The sequence below is a fragment of the Hemicordylus capensis genome, chromosome 1 (assembly GCF_027244095.1).
Source record: "Hemicordylus capensis ecotype Gifberg chromosome 1, rHemCap1.1.pri, whole genome shotgun sequence".
Classification (NCBI taxonomy): Eukaryota; Metazoa; Chordata; class Lepidosauria; order Squamata; family Cordylidae; genus Hemicordylus; species Hemicordylus capensis.
Genome location: NC_069657.1, coordinates 7,732,767 through 7,754,035, shown reverse-complemented (window position 1 = coordinate 7,754,035; position 21,269 = coordinate 7,732,767). Strand labels below are relative to the sequence as shown.

The 21,269-nt window shown below is 49.0% G+C and overlaps 1 protein-coding gene across 2 annotated transcripts in view; it reads right to left on the bottom strand.

The window, feature by feature from the left end:
• The window catches only part of SAMD4A (sterile alpha motif domain containing 4A), a 189,927-nt gene that overhangs the window by 48,511 nt on the left and 120,147 nt on the right, over positions 1 to 21,269 (bottom strand). The window contains exons 4-5 of one of the 2 annotated variants that reach the window (XM_053259567.1): positions 7,710 to 7,976; positions 668 to 777 (exon numbers count right to left, since the gene is read on the bottom strand). In XM_053259567.1, coding sequence (XP_053115542.1) covers positions 668 to 777; positions 7,710 to 7,976 — 377 coding nt within the window. The remainder of the gene's footprint in view (positions 1 to 667; positions 778 to 7,709; positions 7,977 to 21,269) is intronic. The other variant, XM_053259573.1, reaches the window with a different exon arrangement.

The window sequence follows — 21,269 nt, the reverse complement described above, 5'->3', positions numbered from 1 at the left end:
GGCTGGAATATTTAGTCAATTAATTGGTTACATCTAGAGGTTGTCAAACCTGGGGCCCCAGATGTTGCTGGACTACAACTTCCATCATCACTCGCCACAGTGGCAACTGCATGAGGGGATGATGGGAGTTGTAGTCCAACCACATCTGGGGACCTAAGGTTGAGAACCTCTGGGTTACACAAATCAAGAATCTTTTGATTGACTAAAAAGGTGTTCTTTAATTGGACAGCAGGTTTAAATATATTTATTTATTTCAATTGGTTTCAATAAAATTGAATACACATTAAAATAATTCAAATGCTTTACAAAAACTATGGTTGTCAGATGTCATTCTAAGGGAAGCTTTTCCCCTTCTCTCTTAGGAGGAAATGCCTCTTCAGAAGTGGTGCCTTCTCCAAGGTGTGCAGGCAAAACGGAACAAGGAACATGCTTCTTTTTTTTTTTAAAAAAAGAATTGATTGTTCAAATGCAAATCTATGCATATTTAAACAGTTAATTAAAACCCCAATGATGAATAAATGCTAACTGAATGCCAACTCTAGCTTCTGATTGCTGGTGTGTGTGTGTGTGTGTGTGTGTGTGTGTGTGTGTGTGTGTGTGTATGTGCTGCATTCACGCATCCATAGCAAACCCGTGGAAATTCTTTCCTAGCCGATGCAAGACATACTTGTGCCTCAAGCTGACATTCGGTCAGGGCCATCATTTCGTCATACGTCATCTGGGAGAAAAGGGCGGCATACTTGTGGAGGCGGAGACTTTTCAGCCAGGCGGGAACATCTGCAAGTCACAGAGGCAACCATGACAGTTAAATACGGCATCCTTTATAGCAGGAGTTTCCAACAGGGGGTACTAGCACCCCTAGAGATACTGGAAGGGCTCCCCGGGGGTACTCGAAGCCCTCCTGCCCTCCCATGCTGTAACTGCACTGTTTCTTCCATGTCTGAGGATTGCTGGCTTGAAGCCGACGCGATGTGTCCACTGTAGTAGGGGAGGGAGGAGCGTGAAGATCCTCCCCCTTTGCTCCTGATTGGCTGGCTGTGTGCTGAAGCCCAGCAGACCCCTCCCCTCAGCCTGACTCAGCACTCCCATTGAAACTCAAGACAAGTAACTTCTCCTGTAGTCATAAGCGTCCCGGGCCCCGGTGTAGTGTGTGGTGCCTGGGCCCATAGGAGGGCCTTCTCTATGGCCGCCCCTCTTCTTTGGAACACTCTCCCCCACCTCCCAGATTCATTCAGCCCCCTCCCCAGCTGCTTTTAAGGCCCTTCTTAAGACCCACCTGTTTTGCCAGGCGTTTTAAATTATTTGTTATTGGTATTGTTGTTCACCGCCTAGAGTCTTTGGAGGAGGCAGTATATAAGGAAAATTTTAATAAGTAAGTAAGTAACGTAGCCTGGATGTAAACCAGTGACTGGAGCAGCCCGTCTCATAATTGCAAGGTTTAAGTCTGTGTGGCACCTGAGCTGAAGGTTTGCGACAGAAGGGGTACACTCGTTACCAAAGTCTGGGGACCCCAGCTCTGTGGCACAGCTGAGCAGTCTCGCATGCAGATCAACAGCAACTGTGCAGCAGTCCAGCGATTCTCAACCTCGAGTCCCCGAGATATGGTTGGACTGCAACTCCCATCATGCCCAGCCCCCATGGTCCCACAATGGGGACCTCTGCAATAAGCCATGACCATGGAAATATGCAACGCCTGCAGTCCACCCTCTAATCCTGGTGTTCCTTAAGGGAGCTCCCAGGTTGCGATCTCATCCAGGCAATGTGTGTGTGCTGGAGAGCGGGACCATTGCTTCAGGGTTTAGGACCCCCACCGGCCAAATGGGTGGGGTGGCCCTGTTTCCCGTGAGTCTACATAGCCAGCTAGAACTGGTGCAGCAGCACCACCAACTCCCTTACAATAACTATTTATAGCACCACTTGGCTGCCATGACCCATGCCTTGGTCAGCTCTGGATTACCGCAGTGCACTCGATACAGGGCTGACATTTTCCACTGGGATGGCTCGTTCCTCGCTTTCCAAAAAGTATTTTTAAAACAAAAATTTAAGAATGCACTTGCTAGTCTGGGAAAAGACAGAGGAATAGGCTACAACGGCTAGTTTTGCAGATTTTTATCACTGGCTGTACTAAGGCTCTGAATGAACGGGATGCCAATTTGTAATGCTGTGTTGCTGTTTTTTAAATGTGTGAGTTTTGCCGAAGCTTACTTATGTCCTTTTATTTGTTTAAACCATTTCAAGAATCCCAGCAGGATAGACATTTAAGTAACAAATTAAGCAAGCAAGCAAGCAAAGACATACTATACGATCCACTTGGCTGGCTACCTGCACTCATTGTGGGGACACAGGAGGGAAAAGCCTCTCCTTGGGGCTCTAGGCATACCACACACTTCGAACAACGGAGTATGGAGAGTCACTGGGTGGTGGAGTAGTTAGAGTGGTGTGCTGTACAGCAAGGTCTATCTGGATTTTGGAGGCAGGGGGCTGGATGTGACTGCAGAGGACAACCAGCAACAGGCAGCAAAAAGCATCAGCAGCAGCAAAGAGAAGGGATGACGTCCAAAATAAAAGAGAGCCTATTCATTGTATTTGGTCCTACTGCAGTACTGCAGGACATAGGAAGCTGCCATATACTGAGTCAGGCCACTGGTCTATCTAGCGCAGTATTGTCTTCACAGACTGGCAGCGGCTTCTCCAAGGTTGCAGGCAGGAATTTCTCTCAGACCTATCTTGGAGAGGCTGCCCGGGAGGGAACTTGGGACCTTCTGCTCTTCCCAGAACGGCTCCATCCCCTGAGGGGAAGATCTTGCTGTGCTCACACATCAAGTCTCCCATTCAGATGCAACCAGGGTGGGCCCTGCTTAGTAAAGGGGACAAGTCATGCTGGCTACCACAAGACCAGCTCTCCTCTCCTGGCGTGCAGCTATCCAATTTCCTTGGCGTACTGAAGTGAGGAAGAGCCTATTTCAAATCACATCTCGCCTCAGCCATCAGCTCAGGCTGGCCTTAGGCTAGCCACTTCGCCTTAACTTCTCTGTCTGGTGTCTTCGATGGGTGTAATAAAACTAACCAATCTGACAGGGCTGTCACAAAGACTGTGATTAGTGAAGTGGTTTGAACTCTTGAACAAGCACGACATAAATGGGTATGAATATAAATAGCACCCCTTCCAATGCAAAGTAAGATCATAGGAACCTGCCTTATACAGTCAGACCATTGGTCCATTTAGCTTAGTATTGTCTACACAGACTGGCAGCAGCTTCTCCAAGGTTTCAGGTAGGAGTCTCTCTCAGTCCTATCTGGAGATGACGCCAGGGAGGGAACCTCCTGCATGCATGCATGCAAGTGCAAGTCCCAGAGTGGCATACAGGTGCTCTACCCCTGAGCTATGGCCCCATCCCCAAAGGGGAATATCTTCCAGGGCCTCGCATGTAGTCTCCCATTCAAATGCAAACCAGGACAGACCCTGCATAGCAAAGGGGGCAATTCAGGCTTCCTACCACTAGACCAGCCCTCCTCCTGATATTCACTCCTGGTATCGATCAGGAATGGCCAAACCAAGCTTCTCCAGCTGTGGCTGGACGACAACTCCCATCATTCCCAACCACAATGGCCACCACAGATGGGGATGCTGGGAGTTGTAGTCCAACAGCAGTCGGAAAGAGTCAGGTTGGCCATTTATTATAAGACTGGTCTCTTAAAATCCCGTCTTCCCTTGCCTTTCCCCCAACCCCTACTCCTTTGGCCTTCTCAGCCCAGGTGCTTGGCTGTTTCATGGGGGGGGGGGGAAACAACACCTGCTGTTATCTGCAGGGAAGTGTCCAAACGGCCTTGCCAGATCATAGCAACAGTCCCTCTAGCTGACTGCATTGTCTCCAGCAGTGGGCAGCCAAATTCCACTAGGAAGCTCACTAGCAGGTACTGTGGAGACAGCCGTCCTGTCTCCACTCTAGCTCATAGGGGGTTTCCAGTGTGCTCAGGGGGAGAGCGGGAAGTGACCAAAAGAGATCAGAAGCTGGCAAAAACATCCCAGCATGCAGAAACAGCATATGCAGACCCGCTGAAGTCGTCTCAAGGCAGTGAGCAGGGATCTGCAAAACTCAGTGGGTAAAGCTCTGCAAAAACTCAGCAAATCTGGCCTTAGAATCTACTTGGACGGGGCCTGCCTGGGAGCCAGATGTACGCTGCTCTCACCTCAGCAGGGACGGAGCCTGGCGAAAGGGAGTCAGCCAGCCAGAAAGAAGGAATCAGGGAGAAGTTTAGGGGTTAGCAGACCCCTGCTAACTGAGCAAAGGGGCACCTTGCAAAGTGCAGGGTCTCTTATATTGAGCAGGGGGAGAGCAACTGGCCCCATCCTGCCCCAGCACAGCATCCCTCCAGTGCTTGTTGCTGGTGTGAGCCCTTTGGGGAAAGAGAAGAATCTTATTTATCTGTTTCCTATGCAAAGCATTTGAGAACTTTCTTGAAACGTGGCACATAAATATCCACAACAGTAGTAGCAGTTTAAAGAAGGGAAAGTTGGTGCTTCTGAACTCCCATGAGAAATGGGACAATCAGACGTTTGTGGTTGCCCTAACACAGGGGTTCCCAACCATGATGCTGGTGGACTACAACTCCCATCATCCCCAGCCAGAATGGCCTTCAAACTGGACTTGTAGTCCAGCAACATCTGAGGCCCCAAGTTTGGGAAACCCCAGAACAGGAGGAGAGCGAGATCCACACAGTCCACAAGCAGCTGTTCTCTGGCACCAGCAGTGCTAATTACAACATGCAAATTAGCAGCTGTCTGCTGATCATCTTGCAAGGGTGTTCTCCATCCTGAACATTCATTTCTAACACCTTTCCCAAAGGATTTTGGTGCAGGCCCACATTATCAAACAGAGAGAAGCAAGGCAGGCTTTCCTAAGCGTTACTTGCATCCATGTGGAATGAAACAATACAAGTTTGGATTAAAAAGCCAGCTCTCTAAACTCGGTGCCGCCGTGCCTGGAAGGGCCTGTTTCCATTTCAAGCCAGGCTGTGAACGAGAGGCAAGCAGTTGGCAATCTGCAAAAATCTGACTGATGTGCCGACAAAGCAGCAAAGACTGATGAACTCCTGGAAGGCAGTTAAGCAAGCACGCCTGTTACTCTCTAAGCCAGGGCTGCGGATGCTCAGTGCACTCCAAAACAAACCCCCACATCACCATCAACATTCTGCACAACAGCAACCCACATTCTGCACCCAGAAAAGCGGAATTCTGAGACCTTCATAGCTTATGCAAATGTGTCACACGAAAAAGTAAGAACAGCTCCACTGGGGTGGAGGTCCATCCAATAGAGGAACCTGCTTCCTCTAGTGGCTAGCCAGATGCCTCCGGGAAGCCCACAAGCAGGAGACGAAGGCAAAAGCCACCCTCTTTTGCTTGCCACCAGCAACTGGCATCCTGACATGTAATACAACTAGTATAATTATTTGATTAAAAGAACTATATCATAGTTCTATAGCCTATGTGTATAACCGAAGGAAGTATTGATGTTGATAAGGGGAATTGCTCCCACTTCAAGGATTGTCAGCAAACCTAATAGAATGATTTACTTCTGGTTAAATAACTCTGTGTGTGTTTGAAAGAGTGCATGAGTAAGCAACATACCAGCCCCCCCCCAAAAAAAACCATGGTGAAATGTTGGGAAGAAATGCCCAAAACAACCAGAGAAAACTGGATAAAATGCCGGAGACAGCAGAAAAGGAGTTGCTTGGAAAACAAGGACTAAGGTCGATCCTGGGATCAGACGGATGTAAACACAGAACATCAAACAGCTTCAAAGGCTAGGCAACCCTTTTTAAAGCCAGGCATCAACAGATGCTTCCCCGGAGAAGCATCGGAGATCGTGGGGCCCACAGCTTCTTCCAACACCCCGTTTTAAAGACTGATCACCTTTTAAATGGGGCTGGTGAGTATATATGTATGTATGTGTGTGTGAATGAATGGACTATAGTTTAGCTAATGTTTAGGATGTAACAATAAACTAATGAACTAAATCCAGCTGGTGTCCAGGATCTGTTTTCTTTTGGGGACTTATACTAGCCTCTCCGAAGCAAAACTCCTAATTACAGGTGACCCCCTTAAATATTGGTCACAATCCTACTATACTGCCTCAGAACTTGGAGGTTCCATTTAGATCAGGGGTTCTCAACGTTGGGTCCCCAAATGTTATTGGACTTCAACTCCCATAATCCCCAGTCCCGGTGGCCTTTGGTTGGAGATTATGGGAGTTGAAGTCCAATAACATCTGGGGACTCAACGTTGAGAATCCCTGGTCCAGAGGACTCCTACTCTCACAGAGGCCTCCGCACTTTCTCACCTGCAGCCCCACTATGCCTGGAACAGTTTCCCAGAGCACCTGGGCGATTCCTTCTGTCTCACTTCCTTAACGTAACTCCTCCAAACCCAACAATCAATCATCTTTATTATGGTCGAAGACCAGCACAGGATATCATACAGATGCAGTAAAATAAAAGAATCATGTGGCAATGAAATCACATTACATTAAAATTATTATAAACAAAATTATCATGAAATTAAATTACTAAAAACTAATATGCTATCATTAGACTGTAACATTATGATTTATGGAAAAAACAACACTCAAAATTGTGGGGAGACTAATAAAATAGAGATAAGGCAAGGGTAAATCTATAAGGTCTTCATAGTTATATACAACTATCTATGAAAGTAAAGGCATCTTAAAAAGTATAAAATATTTAGCATATAAGGCGAAATAGCTAAAATGTGAAGTAAAACAACTAACTAGAGTAAGGCAATCAAGTAAAATAGTCAGTAGTTAAAAACCTGCCACACGGGTTATGGGTTCAAAACCCATCTTCTCTGTCAAGCTTGAAGCACCACCCTTCTTGGGTTCCCATACCTTCGCATGGGACAGAGTGGGGCCATCTGAAGTTCCCCAGCCATTGTTGGACTGACACTCCCACCATCCCCCGGAGAGTCTTAAGAGAGGAGAGAGCTGGTCTTGCGGTAGTGAGCATGAATTGTCCCCTGTGCTGAGCAAGGTCTGCCCTGGTTTGCATCCGAATGTGTGAGCACTGTAAGATGTTCCCCCTTAGAGAATGGGGCCAGAGTGCTGGTCTTGTGGTAGCAAGCACAAATTGTCCCCTTTGCTAAGCAGAATTCACCCTGGTTGCATTTGAATGGGAGACTACATGTGAGCACTGGAAGATATTCACCTTGGGGGAAGAGTCCGCTCTGGGAAGAGCATCGAAGGTTTCCAGTTGCTTCCCTGGCAGCATCTCCAAGAAACGGCTGAGAGAGATTCCTGCCTGCAGCCTTGGAGAAGCTGCTGCCAGTCTGTGTAGACAATTCTGAGCCAGATGGACTCAGTATATGGCAGCTTCCTATGTTCCTAAGGGGTCCCCTCTGTCCTAGTGTAACTTAGCCAAAAGACCTGTAACTGCAGCAATGACACATTCTACGATCTCCCCTCGCTTCTCTTTCCCTCCCTTTCCTCTGCTGTCTCCCGTGCTGAATTTCGGATGGCAAGCTCTTTGGGGGAAAGAGTACTTGCCTTTTTTGGACTGTGCTACGCACATGGTGATCTCAATAACCAAGAGGCCTCTCCTCTCTGAATCTGTCTGTGTATATACTGATAAGCAAGCAGCAGACGGAAGGGAAATTCTGATATATTATATATATATATATTTCTCTTTCCACTCACCTTTCATACCACTCCCTTCTTCCTGGAATGTGTTACGAGCAGAAGTCTGATCTTCTAAATGTTCACTCCCACCACTTCCCGAAGAGGCTACACTGCTTTGAGGAGACAGGGGGGCGTGATCGGAAGGGAGGCCTTGGGGTCCTCCTCTAGCTCGCAAGTCCTCATGAGACATCCATCCGTGCCCTAGCGGCTGGTTGGGCACAGTCATGGGCGGGGTAAGGGACACAGACCGTTTCAAAGGGCTGTGGTGGGTCTGGCTTGAGAGAACTGGAAAAAAAAAGTGGGAGAAAAAAAAATTAAAACAAGATACCCGTCCCCAGTTCTTAGCAGATCAAAGTGTCAGTGGCTCTGGTGGTTCCATTTTCAACCTTAGCCGCTTGGGTGGTGGGAATGATGTAGTCTCCACCTTGGTCCTCCCAAGACTGATTTTGCCTGGCTACAGGTTCTGTGTAACCCCAAAGCTTGATGCCTTGCGACACACAATGCCGACGAGAAGCCGACCTGACGGCGAAAGGGGGTGGGAATGTGGCCAACGAGATGGATTATAGCTGATGGGTAGACACATGCCAGCCCCAACTCCCCGTCCTAGCCTCTCTTTCTCTTGGCCCTTGCTCCCCGCCCCATCCCTCAGTCCACTAACTCATTGGCTTCCTTACCTCACTGCCTTCTTCCCGCCTCCTGTCTCTGTGGCTACGTTAGCAAGATGCCCACCAAATTCTCCAAAATGGGAAGAATGTCTTTCTGCTTCCTCGGACCCATGCACTACCCGTCCAGGTCTGCTTCCAGGCAGGAGATGAGCCGGCTGTTGCTCACCTCTGTAGGCCTGGATTCATTCCTGAGCACTTGCCTCCAGGCCTGTTGAGCATGCAGCCTGTCCACCTTTCCTTAGGGTGAGGTATGTCGGTGGCTAGGCATGCAAATAGGACTGAGAAGAGGCAGGGAGAAGGGTTTCATGGCGGCAGATGTCACAACGATACTGATTTCTCCTTGCAGCAGGAGAAAGCACATATCCCCGTGAAACTCTGTGGAAGAAAGGCTCCATGCATGTGCAGCTGTGGCTTTATGGAGGGCAGATGTTGCCAGTTTCCCCCAACACAGGCAATTATCTCCCCGCCAGTTTCCAGTGGGTGTCTCGCCCACCTGCCCTGGCAAAGTGGTTCAGGAGAAGAAGGAATCTAGCCAGAGACAGTCAAGGAATGTTATGTAAGGTGTGCTGTTGATGTTTTTATAGGTACTAGTGCTTGGCATCTAGAAAACTGGTTTTTAAAAAGCATTAATTAGTAATTAACTGCATTGCTGTTTGTTCCAAGAAATGGCGGCTCCTCACTGACTTCTGTGTCTCTGCTGCAATTTGGATATGGCAGTGCAATGCAGCTGCTAAAAAAGCGAAGGCACGCTTGGGCTGCCTTAACACAAGCATCCTGCTCAGGTCACGGTGACTGAGAGCTCCACTCCCTTCTGTGCTGGTCGGACCTCCCTCAGAATGCTGTGCCCAGTTCTGGGCTCTGCATTTTAGGACGGATGTTAATCAACTGGAATCGGTTGATAGGAGGGCAATGAAGATGGTGAGGGGTCTGGAAACCAAGTCCTAGTAACATAGGAAGCTGCCATATACTGAGTCAGACCACCGGTCCATCTAGCTCAGTATCGTCGACCCAGACTGGCAGGGGCTTCTCCCAGGTTGCAGGCAGGAGTCTCTCTCAGCCCTATCTTGGAGGTGCTGCCAGGGAGGGAACTTGGAACCTGCTGCACGTAAGCATGCGGATGCTCTTCCCAGAGTAGCTCCATTCTCTATCTCACAGTGCTCACATGTCTCCCATTCAAATGCAAACCAGGGTGGACCCTGCTTAGCAAAGGGGACAATTCATGCTTACTACACCAGCACCAACTCTCCTCCTATGAGGAATGTTTGAAGCAGTTGGTCTGGAGACTGGAAGATGAAGGGGACGAGAGACACGATGGTGGTTTTCAAATATCTGAAGGGCTGTCATATGGGAGAGGGAGTGGGCTTGTCCTCTGTGGCTCCAGACAGCAGACAGGACTAAAACTGATGGACTGAAATCACAAGGTGACAGATTTGAGCGAGGCATTACGAAAACCTTCCTAACGGTAATTGCTGCTCGACAGTGGAACCGTTTTCCTCATGTAGTGGTGGGCCCTTCTTCACCGGAGGTGTCCAAACAAAGGCTGGGTGGCCATCTGTCTGGGATGTTAGATGCTCCTCTGAGCAAGGGGTTGGACTAGAAGGCCTTAAGAATCCCTTCCTCCTCTAAAACACCATGATTCTCTATCAGGATGCAAATCATACCACCACTGCAGAATCCCCACCTACATCTAACATCCAGAGGCACGGAATGATCCTTCCCACATTCACTTCCAGACTTTAGCCAAACTGGGTGGCCTCCTCCCATATGAACCTGCCCATACGTCAGGGTCTGCTGGGGAGGCCCTTCTCCACATCCTCAGAGGTGGTCCTCTAAGGTGTCTTTGACCGGGATGTGGGAGGGCGTCTTCTCGTTGGTTGCGATCCAGGCTCTGGAACCCTGTTTCCAGAGAGACCCAAATGGCTTCTTCCTACTTTATGGTTTTTTGACATTGCGTGAAGACTCAATCTCAAGGCAGTTGTTTGACTTGCTGGCCAGATGAGATCTCTCCTATTGTGCAATTTGCTGCTGAGTTGTTTCTTGTCTCTCATTGTTTTACTGTGGTTTTATTGTTTGTTTACTGTTGTAAGCCACCTTTGGGCACTGTCATATCAACAGAAAGATGTTCCTACAATTACAATAAATGCATAAATAAGCCTACAGCAGGGCTGTACATCTTCGGCCTGGACTACAACTCCCATCATACCCAGCCACAGTGGCCAAAAGACAGGGATGATGGGAATTTTTATTTATTTATTTATTTATTTATTTAACGTATTTCTATACCACCCAAAACTTACATCTCTGGGCGGTTTAAAACCAATGTCTCTGGGAGTTGCCAGAGGGCCGATGTTGTTCAGGCCTGGCCTACACCTACTCTCAATCCTGAGCCATGGAAGGGAGGAAAGCTGCATGAATTGTCCCCTTTGCTAAGCAGGATCTACCCTGGTTTGCATTTGGATGGGAGACTACATGTGTGAGCACTGGAAGATATTCCCCTGAGGGGCTGGGGCCACAGCTCAGGGGAAAAGCACCTGCCTGCTTGCATGCAGAAGGTTCCAGGTTCACTCTCTGGAAGCATCTTCAAGAAACGGCTGAGAGAGACTCCTGCCTGCAACCTTGGAGAAGCTGCTGCCAGTCTGTGTAGACAATGCTGAGCTAGATGGACCAAGGGTCTGACTCAGTAGAAGGCAGCTTCCTATCTTTCTATACAGCATTAGGTCACTGGCCATCTTCCACATACATTTCCCCCCCTGAGAAAGTACTATCAGGCCCTTGGATAGCCCAACAGGTATGGAAGGGGTGGGAGCAACGGGATAAAAAAAGAAGGTAGAAAGTGTTCCATTATTCGTCTTCAGGCCACTGGATAACCAAAGTACAACAGTGTAAGCACTACAGCTCTATTCAGACATTATGCCGTACATGCGTTCAGATGTCTGCACACACGTACATGCTTTTCTGTGCATGACTGTACCTATGCCTGTTTTAAAGTGAAACTGGGTATAGGCCCCTCAAATGCATGGTAGAGATAAGGAGTGTACCACGGTACGTGTGTTCCAGGTAACATGTGAACACCGTATTTACCCGAATCCAAGACTAGATTCCACCCCCACCCACCCTGGTTCTTTGATGTTAGAAACTGGGGTTTCATCTTAAATTCAGAGTCCGCTTCCTTTTGGCTCAATACAGGTATCTTCTATATATATATTTATTTCTCTAAGGCATACCCGTGGCTAATCCCATGTGTGGCAGCTCTCGTGAGAGTTCAGAGAGCTGCCGGACAGCCACAGGACGGGTGGGAGGGAGGAAAATGGTGGCTGTGGCCGGTGAAGAAAATGCTGGCCAGTCAGAAAGCGAGGTGGCGGCGGCGAGAAACCAGGGTGGGAGTGGGGAGAAGAAGCCGGCCCGCCCACCAACCAGAAAGTGGGTGGGGGAGACGAAGCCGGCACCCAGCCGGCCAGAAAGTGGTGCGGGGGGAGGGGAACAAGAAAGGCACGGTGCGGGCTGGCAGGGGACGAAGGCAGCGGTGGGTGGGTGGGCCGGGCGGCCAGAGGCGCAGATGCTATGCGCACGGCCCAGCTAGTAACATATATTTAACCACTGTATTTTAAGGGATTCACCTTAAATTCAGAACCGTCTCCTATTCAGGTAAATACAGTAACTGCATACATGCGCACGCTGTACATGTACTGAACATAATTTGTGAACAGGGCTCCTATCATCAAGATAACATATCAGGCTTCAAAGGGGGCCACCTGGCTGCTCTGATCCCTCTGCAAACCTTTCTCTCGCTTGCAAAATCACCCAGCCGCCCCCCCACCCCCAAGGGCCATGCAGCATTCCATTGTGAGGCTCTTGGAAACCCCATTGGCTGCAGTTTTGGCGCCATTTGACGTCTGAAAATAGCCCTTCCTCTTAATAGCGGTGATGTCAGCACATAGCCACTCAAATCTGGCTACAGGCGTACGTCACTGCGGGCAAGTGAAGCTTGCTTGGAGTGAAAGTTCAGACTGAGGGCAATGCTTATTTAGGAAGCCTGGGTGACCTGGTGGCTGGTCTGCTGGAGCTGCTTGCCTGGGGAGCACAGTGGGGTTCTGCACATTGGCAAAAGAGTGGAGAGCAGAGGCAAACCATTTGTTTTGGGGAGGGGCCAGAACTCAGTGGCACAGCACGTATTTTGCTCGAGGAAGGCTTCGGCTAGTGCGCCTGCTGCATCCCTTTTTTGAGAAGGCCACTGTTACCCACACCTTAGTCACGTCACGGTTGGGTTACTGTAACACGCTCTATGTGGGGCTGTCCTTGAAGAATATCCGGAAACTGCAGCTAGTGCAAAATGCGGCAGCCAGGATGTTATCTGGAGCTGCCTGCTGGGACCAAATTATCCCCATTTTGAAAGAGCTACATCGGCTCCCAATCTGTTTCTGGGTCCAAATGAAAGTGCTGGTTTTGACCTTTAAAGTCCTAAATGGTTTGGGGCCTGGATACCCGGAGGACTGCCTGCTCCCAAGGGTTTCTGCCCACTCAACAAGGTCACAGGGGGCGGGCCCTGCTCTGTGTGCTGATAATGAGGGAGGCTCGCCTGTCATGCACACGGGGGTCAGGGCCTTCTCAGTCATTGCCCCCAGACTCTGGAATGCTCTCCCGGTGGGTATCCACTCCCCAGTCTCCATCACAGTTTTTAGAAAGCAAGTGAAATCTTGGATTTTTACCCAGGCTTTTAGAGGAGTGTTTTGTTTGCTGCTGCTCTGTAAAGTGTGCCTTCGAGTTGGTGTCGACTCCTGGTGACCACAGAGCCCTGTGGCTTTTCTTTGGTAGAATACAGGAGGGGTTGACCATTGCCTCCTCCCATGCAGTATGAGATGATGCCTTTCAGCATCTTCCTATATCACTGCTGCCCGATATAGCACCAGCTGGGAGTCGAACTGGTAACCTTCTGCTTGTTAGTCAAGCATTTCCCTCTGCGCCACTTAAGGTCTACTGCTGCTCTGTATCTTATGATTATTGTACATATTTTAAAAACTTTTAATTAGACTTGTATTTATATTACATTTGATATCTTGTGTAGTTTTTATGGTTTTATATTTTGAATGTTTTGTGAACCGCCTTGACATTATTTTAATGAAAGGCGGTACAGAAATCTAACAATCGGTCAATCAATAAAACAAAACAAAACAAAACAAAACAAAACAAATCCAGGGCATCATCACCTGGGAGAGTGGGAAAAGATATTTGTCTGTAATCCTGGAGAGCCGCTGTTCTAGAGGGACCAAAGGTCTGACTCAATATAAGGCAACTTCATGCAAACATAAATGTACGCTGCCCTCACTCTGTATTAGCTCAGTTTGCTCTCAGAAGTGTCATCCCATAGTCAGATCTGATGGAGTGAATGACAGTCAGCCAGTTCACATGTTTATAAATGGGGTGGCACAAATGCCCTATCCAGTTTCAGGAGCTGTGCATGCTCCCGATTTTTGGTTGTATGTTAGCAAAAATCTAGGTCAGAGGAGAGGAGAGTGATAATCTGCGAGCCAGGAGCTGGATAAGGTGGCTTTCTGTCCATCCTTGATAAAATGCTGGCTACAAGCGCGGGTCCTACCCAACTCCTGACTCAGACCATCACTCTCCTTTGACCTAGGTTTTTCCCAGCTCATGGCCAAAAATTAGGAACGTACACAAAACCCAAAGCAGGATAGGACACTCGTCCTACCCAATTTACCACCATGTGAACTGGCTGAGTGTCAGTGCTGCGAGGAGGAAAGGCTAGTTTTCAGGCAAAAGTGAAATCCAAGTTGGAACTGAAAACAGCATTAAACTGGCAAGCATCAAAGAGGTAAACTTCTGCGGCTCCTGTAAGAAATCCCCCTCCCTACAACCCAAAGCCCTAGGAGAAGATCAGGCTCCACCCTAGATTCCATTCCATTCCTTGTTGCTAAGGTTAAGAGTCTTTTGACATCAAGGCATCCCATGATAAAACCAAACCCACAGAAATGTTACATGAGTGATATTGTTTTTCATGGCAAAGCTAGTACACTTTTGGAATGCTCTCCTAACAACCTCAACCCCTTCTCCTCATAAGAACACAGGAAGCTGCCATATGCCAAATCAGACCATTGGTCCATCTTGCTCAGTATTGTCTACACAGACTGGCAGCGGCTTCTCCAAGGCTGCAGGCAGGAGTCTCGCTTAGCCCTATCATGGCGATGCTGCCAGGGAGGGAACTTGGAACCTTCTGCATTCAAGCATACAGATGCTCTTCCCAGAGCGGCCCAATCCCCTAAGGGGAACATCTTACAGTGCTCTCCCATTCAAATGCAAACCAGGGCAAATCCTGCTTAGCTATGGGGACAATTCATGCTTGAGACCACAAGACCAGCCCTCCTCCTCCTCCTTCCTGCTGTGGTCAATAGTTTTCTGATGGGTGCCTGAGAATCTGTGAGCTGGAATCCAAATGCACAACCACTTCCAAGCTCAAATCCTATCCGTTGGTGTTTTTATCACCCAGCAGCTGTTTCTTAACAATCACTTTGGAGAACAAAACAGAGCGCCTGGGTACATTTTGTGTTGCCTCCCCACAAACACCAGGCCAGGGATGGACAACCTGAAGTTCTCCGGCTGTTGCTAGACTGCAATCTGCAATGTATTACAATGGGGATGATGGGGGTTGTAGTCTGACCACAGCAGTGGCTGGCTGGCGGGGGGTGGGGGGTGGGTCACCCTTGTGCTAGACTCAAAAGCTTTGCTTCTCAAGGTTCTTAAGGCTTTATCACCTGAGCTACCCACAACAATTGTAGGCTCCTCTCTCATAGGAACATAGGAAGCTGCCATATACTGAGTCAGACCATTGGTCTATCTAGCTCAGTATTGTCTACCCAGACTGGCAGCAGCTTCTCCAAGGTTGCAGGCGGGAATCTCTCTCAGCCCTATCTTGGAGATCCTGCCAGGGAGGGAAGGTAGAAACTTCTGCTCTTCCCAGAGCGGCTTCATCCCCTGAGGGGAATATCTTCCAGGGCTCACACATCAAGTCTCCCACTCTTATGCAACCAGGGCGGGCCCTGCTTAGCTAAGGGGACAAGTCATGCTTGCTATCACAGGACCAGCTCTCTTCACTCCTCAATGCAGCTGAGAGTAGGGAAGGGACAAAAGGATTTCCTTTGCTGGATTTCCATGGCAACTTACTGAGTTGCAAGTGGCAGAGCGGGGAAATGCTTGACTAACAAGCAGAAGGTTGCCGGTTCATACCCCGCTGGTATGTTTCCCCAGACTATGGGAAGTGCCCGTATCGGGCAGCAGCTATCTAGGAAGATACTGAAAGGCATCATCTCATACTGTGTGGGAGGAGGCAATGGCAAACCCCTCCTATATTCTACCAAAGACAACCACAGGGCTCTGTGGTCGCCAGGAGTCGAAACCGACTCGACGGCACACTTTACCTTTACCTTCTGAGTTAGCCATAAAGTCTACCTGACGTGAACTGAAAGAACAAATGTCTCAGGCCAGGAGATGCTCCAGGGTCAGAGGTGGCAAACATCGGGCTGTCCAGCTGCTGCTGGACTACAACTCCCATCATCCTCTGCTGTTGTACTGCAGCACAGGACCCCTGTTAAGTGTGGGCGTTGGGTTTAACAGGCTGTTGGGTTACACAGATCCAGCAAAGCACTGAGTTATGCTCACACCCTGGATCACAGAAATGGTGGGGCGGGAGAGTCCACCCCCCTCCTGCAACACTCCCCCCCCCACTCTCTAGTAAAGGATAAGGAAGGTTCTGATTTTGCCACTGGGGTCACCATTCTTTGGCTTGGTGGCTGCCAATACCTATCCTATATTTCCCTCTCCATGAACATTTAGGGGACGTAGGAAGCTGTCTTATACCACATAAGATCATGTCTTTAAATTGTTTGAATGTTTTAACTTTATTGTTTTAGTCTGTGTTGTTTTAAAAGTAAACCGCCCAGAGACATGAGTTTGGGGCAGTAGACAAATATCCTAAATCAGGGTTTCTTAACCTTGGGCCCCCAGATGTTGCTGGACTACAACTCCCATCGTCCTCAGCCACAAAGGCCATGTCTGGGGATGATGGGAGTTGTAGTCCAACAACATCTGGGGGGCCCAAGGTTAAGAAATTCTGTCCTAAATAAATAAAGAGGTACACTGACTGGCAGCAGCACTCCAAGGTTTCAGGGAGGGGTCTCTCCCAGCCCTACCTGGAGATGCTGCCAAGGAGGGAACCGGGGACCTTCTGCACGCAAGCAGGCAGATGTTCTCCCACTGGCCCCATCCCCTAATGGGAATATTTTACAGCACTCACATGTAGTTCCCCATTCAAATGCAAAAGAAGATGGACCTTGCTCAGCAAAGGGGACAATCCCATGCTTGCTATTACAAGCCCAGCTCTCCTGGCCTTTCAAAAAGCTCTAATTAAAACAATGCAAGCCACCATGTCCTCGGTGGCTGTATAAACTGAATCTGAGTGTGGACAACTTTGGGGGGGTAAGGATGAGGAGTCGCTTAGTGTTGTCTGCAAGGATGTGATGTGGCTTCCCAGGGTTTCAGCCAGGGGCCTTTCCTGAAGATGTCAGGGATTGAACCCAGGACCTCCCACAGGCGAAGCGGGTGCTCTGCCCATGTGGCACCCTGAAGCTCTGATGCAAAGCCAAGCCACTCATAGCCTGCACTGCAGAACTAGTGCAGAGATAGCTGTAACTTATGGTAGAGGTTCACAAGCTGCCACCCCCTTACTCTGAGGGGGCAGGTCCAAAGTATGTGGCTTGCGGTTCAGCAGATTAAGCCACTCGGGGCTGCAAAGAAGATTTTCTGGGTGTGAAAAACTATTTGCATCCAAGTCTCCTTTCTCTTGCAGATGCCAGCATTACAATCCCAAAGGGGAAATATCAATTAATAAGTCTGACCATAGCCAAAACCTGCAGGCACCAAACTGTGCTTCCACTGTATACACCTTCCTGACTGCACCTTCCAGCTTCCCGGTCAGCAAAGGAAAAGTCTGGCCTGGGGGGCCCTCCCTATGATGACACCCCCTCAGGGCTTTGCTCCCCGCCCACCATCCCATCCCCACAATAGGTTCAGCAGTGCCTCTCTTTGAAATGATGAGGAGTCCAATGTCCTCCCATTCTCTTCTCCTTGCCTCTCCCCCCTATAATCCCCTTGTTTGGGCTGATCCGCTATTCCTGCAGTATCAAATAAGCAAATTCCAGCCTCTCCAAATTAGGCATGCCAACATTAGGGAGTGTGCGCGTGTGTGTGGGAAATGACTCCTCTGAAATTATCGTTCTGCAGCTGCGTACTCAAAAAAGAAAAGAAAAGGGAAAGCAAATAATACGAAAGGGCAAATTGCTTCCCAACGGAACAATCAGGGAGGAAAGCTGATTGCTGAAAAAGCCTGGCAGGCAAATTTAAACACTGTCATTTTTATAGCCAAAGGGTTCGCCCACAGAAAACATAAGAGTAGCCCTGCTGAATCAGGCCCAATGCCTATCAAGTCCAGCATCCCGTTTCACAGTGGCCCACCAGATGCCTCTGAGAAGTCCACAGGCAAAAGATGAAAGCATGCCCTTTCTCTTGCTGTGGCTCCCCTGCAACTGGTCTCCCCTGCAACTGGCATCATGCCTCTGAGGCTGGAGGTGGCCTATAGCCACCAGACTAGTAGACATTGATAGACCTGTCCTCCATAAATTTGTCTAAACTCCTTTTAAAGCCATCCAAGCCAGCGGCCATCACCACTTCCTGTGGCAGAGAGTTCCACAGATTAATTATGAATTGTTTGAAAAAGTATTTCGTTTTGTTGGTCCTAAATTTCCTGGCAAACAGTTTCATGGGATGATCCCTGGTTCTAGTGAGAGAGGGGAAAAATTTCTCTCTGCCCACTCTCTCTACTCCCATGCATTATTTTATACACCACTACCATGTCTCCCCATAGCCGCCTCTTTTCCAAAATAAAAAAGCCACTATCACAAGTCTCTGATAGAGTCTCTCCCCACTTTAATCTACTATTCCTGCAGTATCAAATAAGCAAATTCCAGTCCCTCCAAATTATAAATTAGACAAGTCCCTATCAGAGACTTGTGATAACCTCCCAGTGGGACGGTGGCAGAGATTTACAAGCACGATGAAGGCTCGTTTACTCACGGGACTCTGTCCATGGACTTGAGTGTTCTGCTGTTTCAACTCCAATCAATGAACTGAGGGGCAAGGGACCTTTTTCTTCTTATTTTTGCTACAGACAATGCTTTGTGGACCTCTTTTTTGAAAAGCGGAATCTAAAAGCTCTTCATTTGTTCTAACTGTTTCATTGGTTGCATTGTAAACCGCCTTGAGAATTTATTTTAAAAATTAGACAGTATAGAAATGTAATAAAGTGTAAAGTGTGTCATCGAGTCGATTTCGACTCCTGGCACCCACAGAGCCCTGTGAGAGGAGAGCTGGTCTTGTGGTAGCAAGCATGCCTTGTCCCCATACCTAAGCAGGGTCTGCCCTGGTTGCATCTGAATGGGAGACTTGATGTGTCAGCACTGGAAGATATTCCCCTCCGGGGATGGAGCCGCTCTGGGAAGAGCAGAAGGTTCCAAGCTCCCTCCCTGGCTTCTCCAAGATAGGGCTGAGAGAGATTCCTGCCTGCAACCTTGGAGAAGCCGCTGCCAGTCTGTGAAGACAATACTGAGCTAGATAGACCAAGGGTCTGGCTCGGTAGAAGGCAGCTTCCTATGTTCCTAGAATACAGGAGGGGTTTGCCATTGCCTCCTCCCGCACAGAATGAAATGATGCCTTTTAGCATCTTCCTATATTGCTGCTGCCCTATATCGTGCCAGCGGGGATTCGAACCGGCAACCTTCTGCTTGTTAGTCAAGTATTTCCCTGCTGTGCCATTGGTCAAAGCGGTTTACGTAGAAAAATAAATAAATAAATAAATAAATAGGCTCCCTGTCCTCAAAGGGCTCACAATCCAAAAAGAAACAGAAGGTAGACATCAGCAACAGCCACTGGAGGGATGCTGTGCTGGGGTTGGAGAGGCCGTAGGGTTGCCATGTCCCCGAGAATTTAGGATAGCCCCCGGATTTTGGCTCCTCCAACCAGCTGCTAAATTCTAGCTGGATTTACACAAATTTCAAATTCCCTGCCTGGATCGCCTGGATTTTACTCTGGAGCCCATCACATGGGAGGGCAGAGAAGGAGGGGAAAGTATACAGATCTGTCAAAGAAACATACAGCAAATTAGTTGCCACTTAATTTGCATAATATGCAAATCAGTTGCCACTTAATTTGCATAATATGCAAATTAGGCCACCTGGATTTGGAAAGCTTGAATTGAAACCCTACGAGAGGGCCAGTTGTTCTTCCTCGCCACTTCAAAAAGGTCCCCCTTTACTCACTTAGCAGGGGTATGGCTAACTCAGGGAGGACAGGGGCATGCAGCTAAGGAGGACGCCATGTTCCTGTTCCCCGGTTTTCAGCGTGCTTGTGCCAGGTAGTTTCCGCCTCCTTGTGACGCCAAGTCTGGCATCTGACCTCGATATTAACGGAGCCATTCAGAAACATCCTCTGGCCCATAATTAACTTACAAAAGGATCTGCTGGCCCACTCTGGATGCCCGACTCCCGGCAAGGCACTTCCCTGACACGCACCTCCCTGCGCGAACCCACTGCGTGTGCTACAGTGCTGGGGGGGGCGGGGCGGGGCTGCTGCCAGCAGTTCAACGGCTTGGCTGCCAATTTCGGAACTGCTCAGTTACTGCTTGGCTTCTCTGGGCTTCCCAACGGTTCTCCTTGGGATGCAGTACAGGAACATCCGCTACGCAGGTGGGAAAAGACGGGTTTTCCTTGCAACCTGCTTACTGCTCTCTGCAAGAAATAAATGAGTAACAAAATTGGGTTGGAGAGGAGACTTGCCTGCGCGGGATACGTACACCCTTAAATAAAATATCAAAATATACAGTCATTCTCATCACAGAGCTCATATATGGGCAGGGCTGCAACAGGTGGACAGTAAATCAGTTGGTTTAATCCACTAAAAAACATTTCGATGGTGGGAAAGGTGCCACCAATTAAGTGGGACCTGACTTCCCCCCCCATTATTTTCAATACTAGGAGTTCGCTTGTGGGACTCTGAGCAAGCACATATTGGGAGGGAGACCCCAAGGAGTCCAGCCTTTGTGTTGGAGTGAGTGAGAGGAGAGCGGGTCTGGTGGTAGCAAGCAGGACTTGTCCCCTTAGCTAAGCAGGGTCCGCCCTGGTTGCATCTGAATGGGAGACTTGATGTGTGAGCACTGGAAGAGATTCCCCTCTTAGGGGATGGAGCTGCTCTGGGAAGAGCATCTAGGTTCCCTCCCTGGCAGCATCTCCAAGAGAGGGCTGAGAGAGATTCCTGCCTGCCACCTTGGAGAAGCTGCTGCCAGTCTGTGAAGACAATACTGAGCGAGATAGTCTGACTCAGAATATGGCAGCTTCCTATGTTCCTATGAAAGCACAGGGATTTTTGGAATTGCACTTCTTGCATAAAAGTTCCCTGTAAAATATAGCAGGCGTTTCCCCACCCCACCCCCGCCCCTACGTGCCCATTTATTGTTCTGACTTGTGGACTACAAATTCATCCGATCTGGAAAAAATTAACTCCCTCCCTGCCCCTGCCCAGTGGCAAATCTTGGCCGCCTTTGGGCAGCTCAAAGCTTAATCCGCCCCTGGCTCTACCGGATGAATGGCCAGCCTGCAGGCAGCGCAGGGCAGGAGACAGAGGAGCAAACGGAGTTCCAGGGAGCAGGGGCAGCTGCTGCTGCTTTTGCACTCCCCCGGCTCGCTAGGAGCAGCCATCCCTGCTAGGAAGGAAAGCAACAGCCAAACTCGGGAAGACCCACACGGTCTGCCATGCCAGGTGGTTGCTTCGTTCACACACACACACACACACACACACA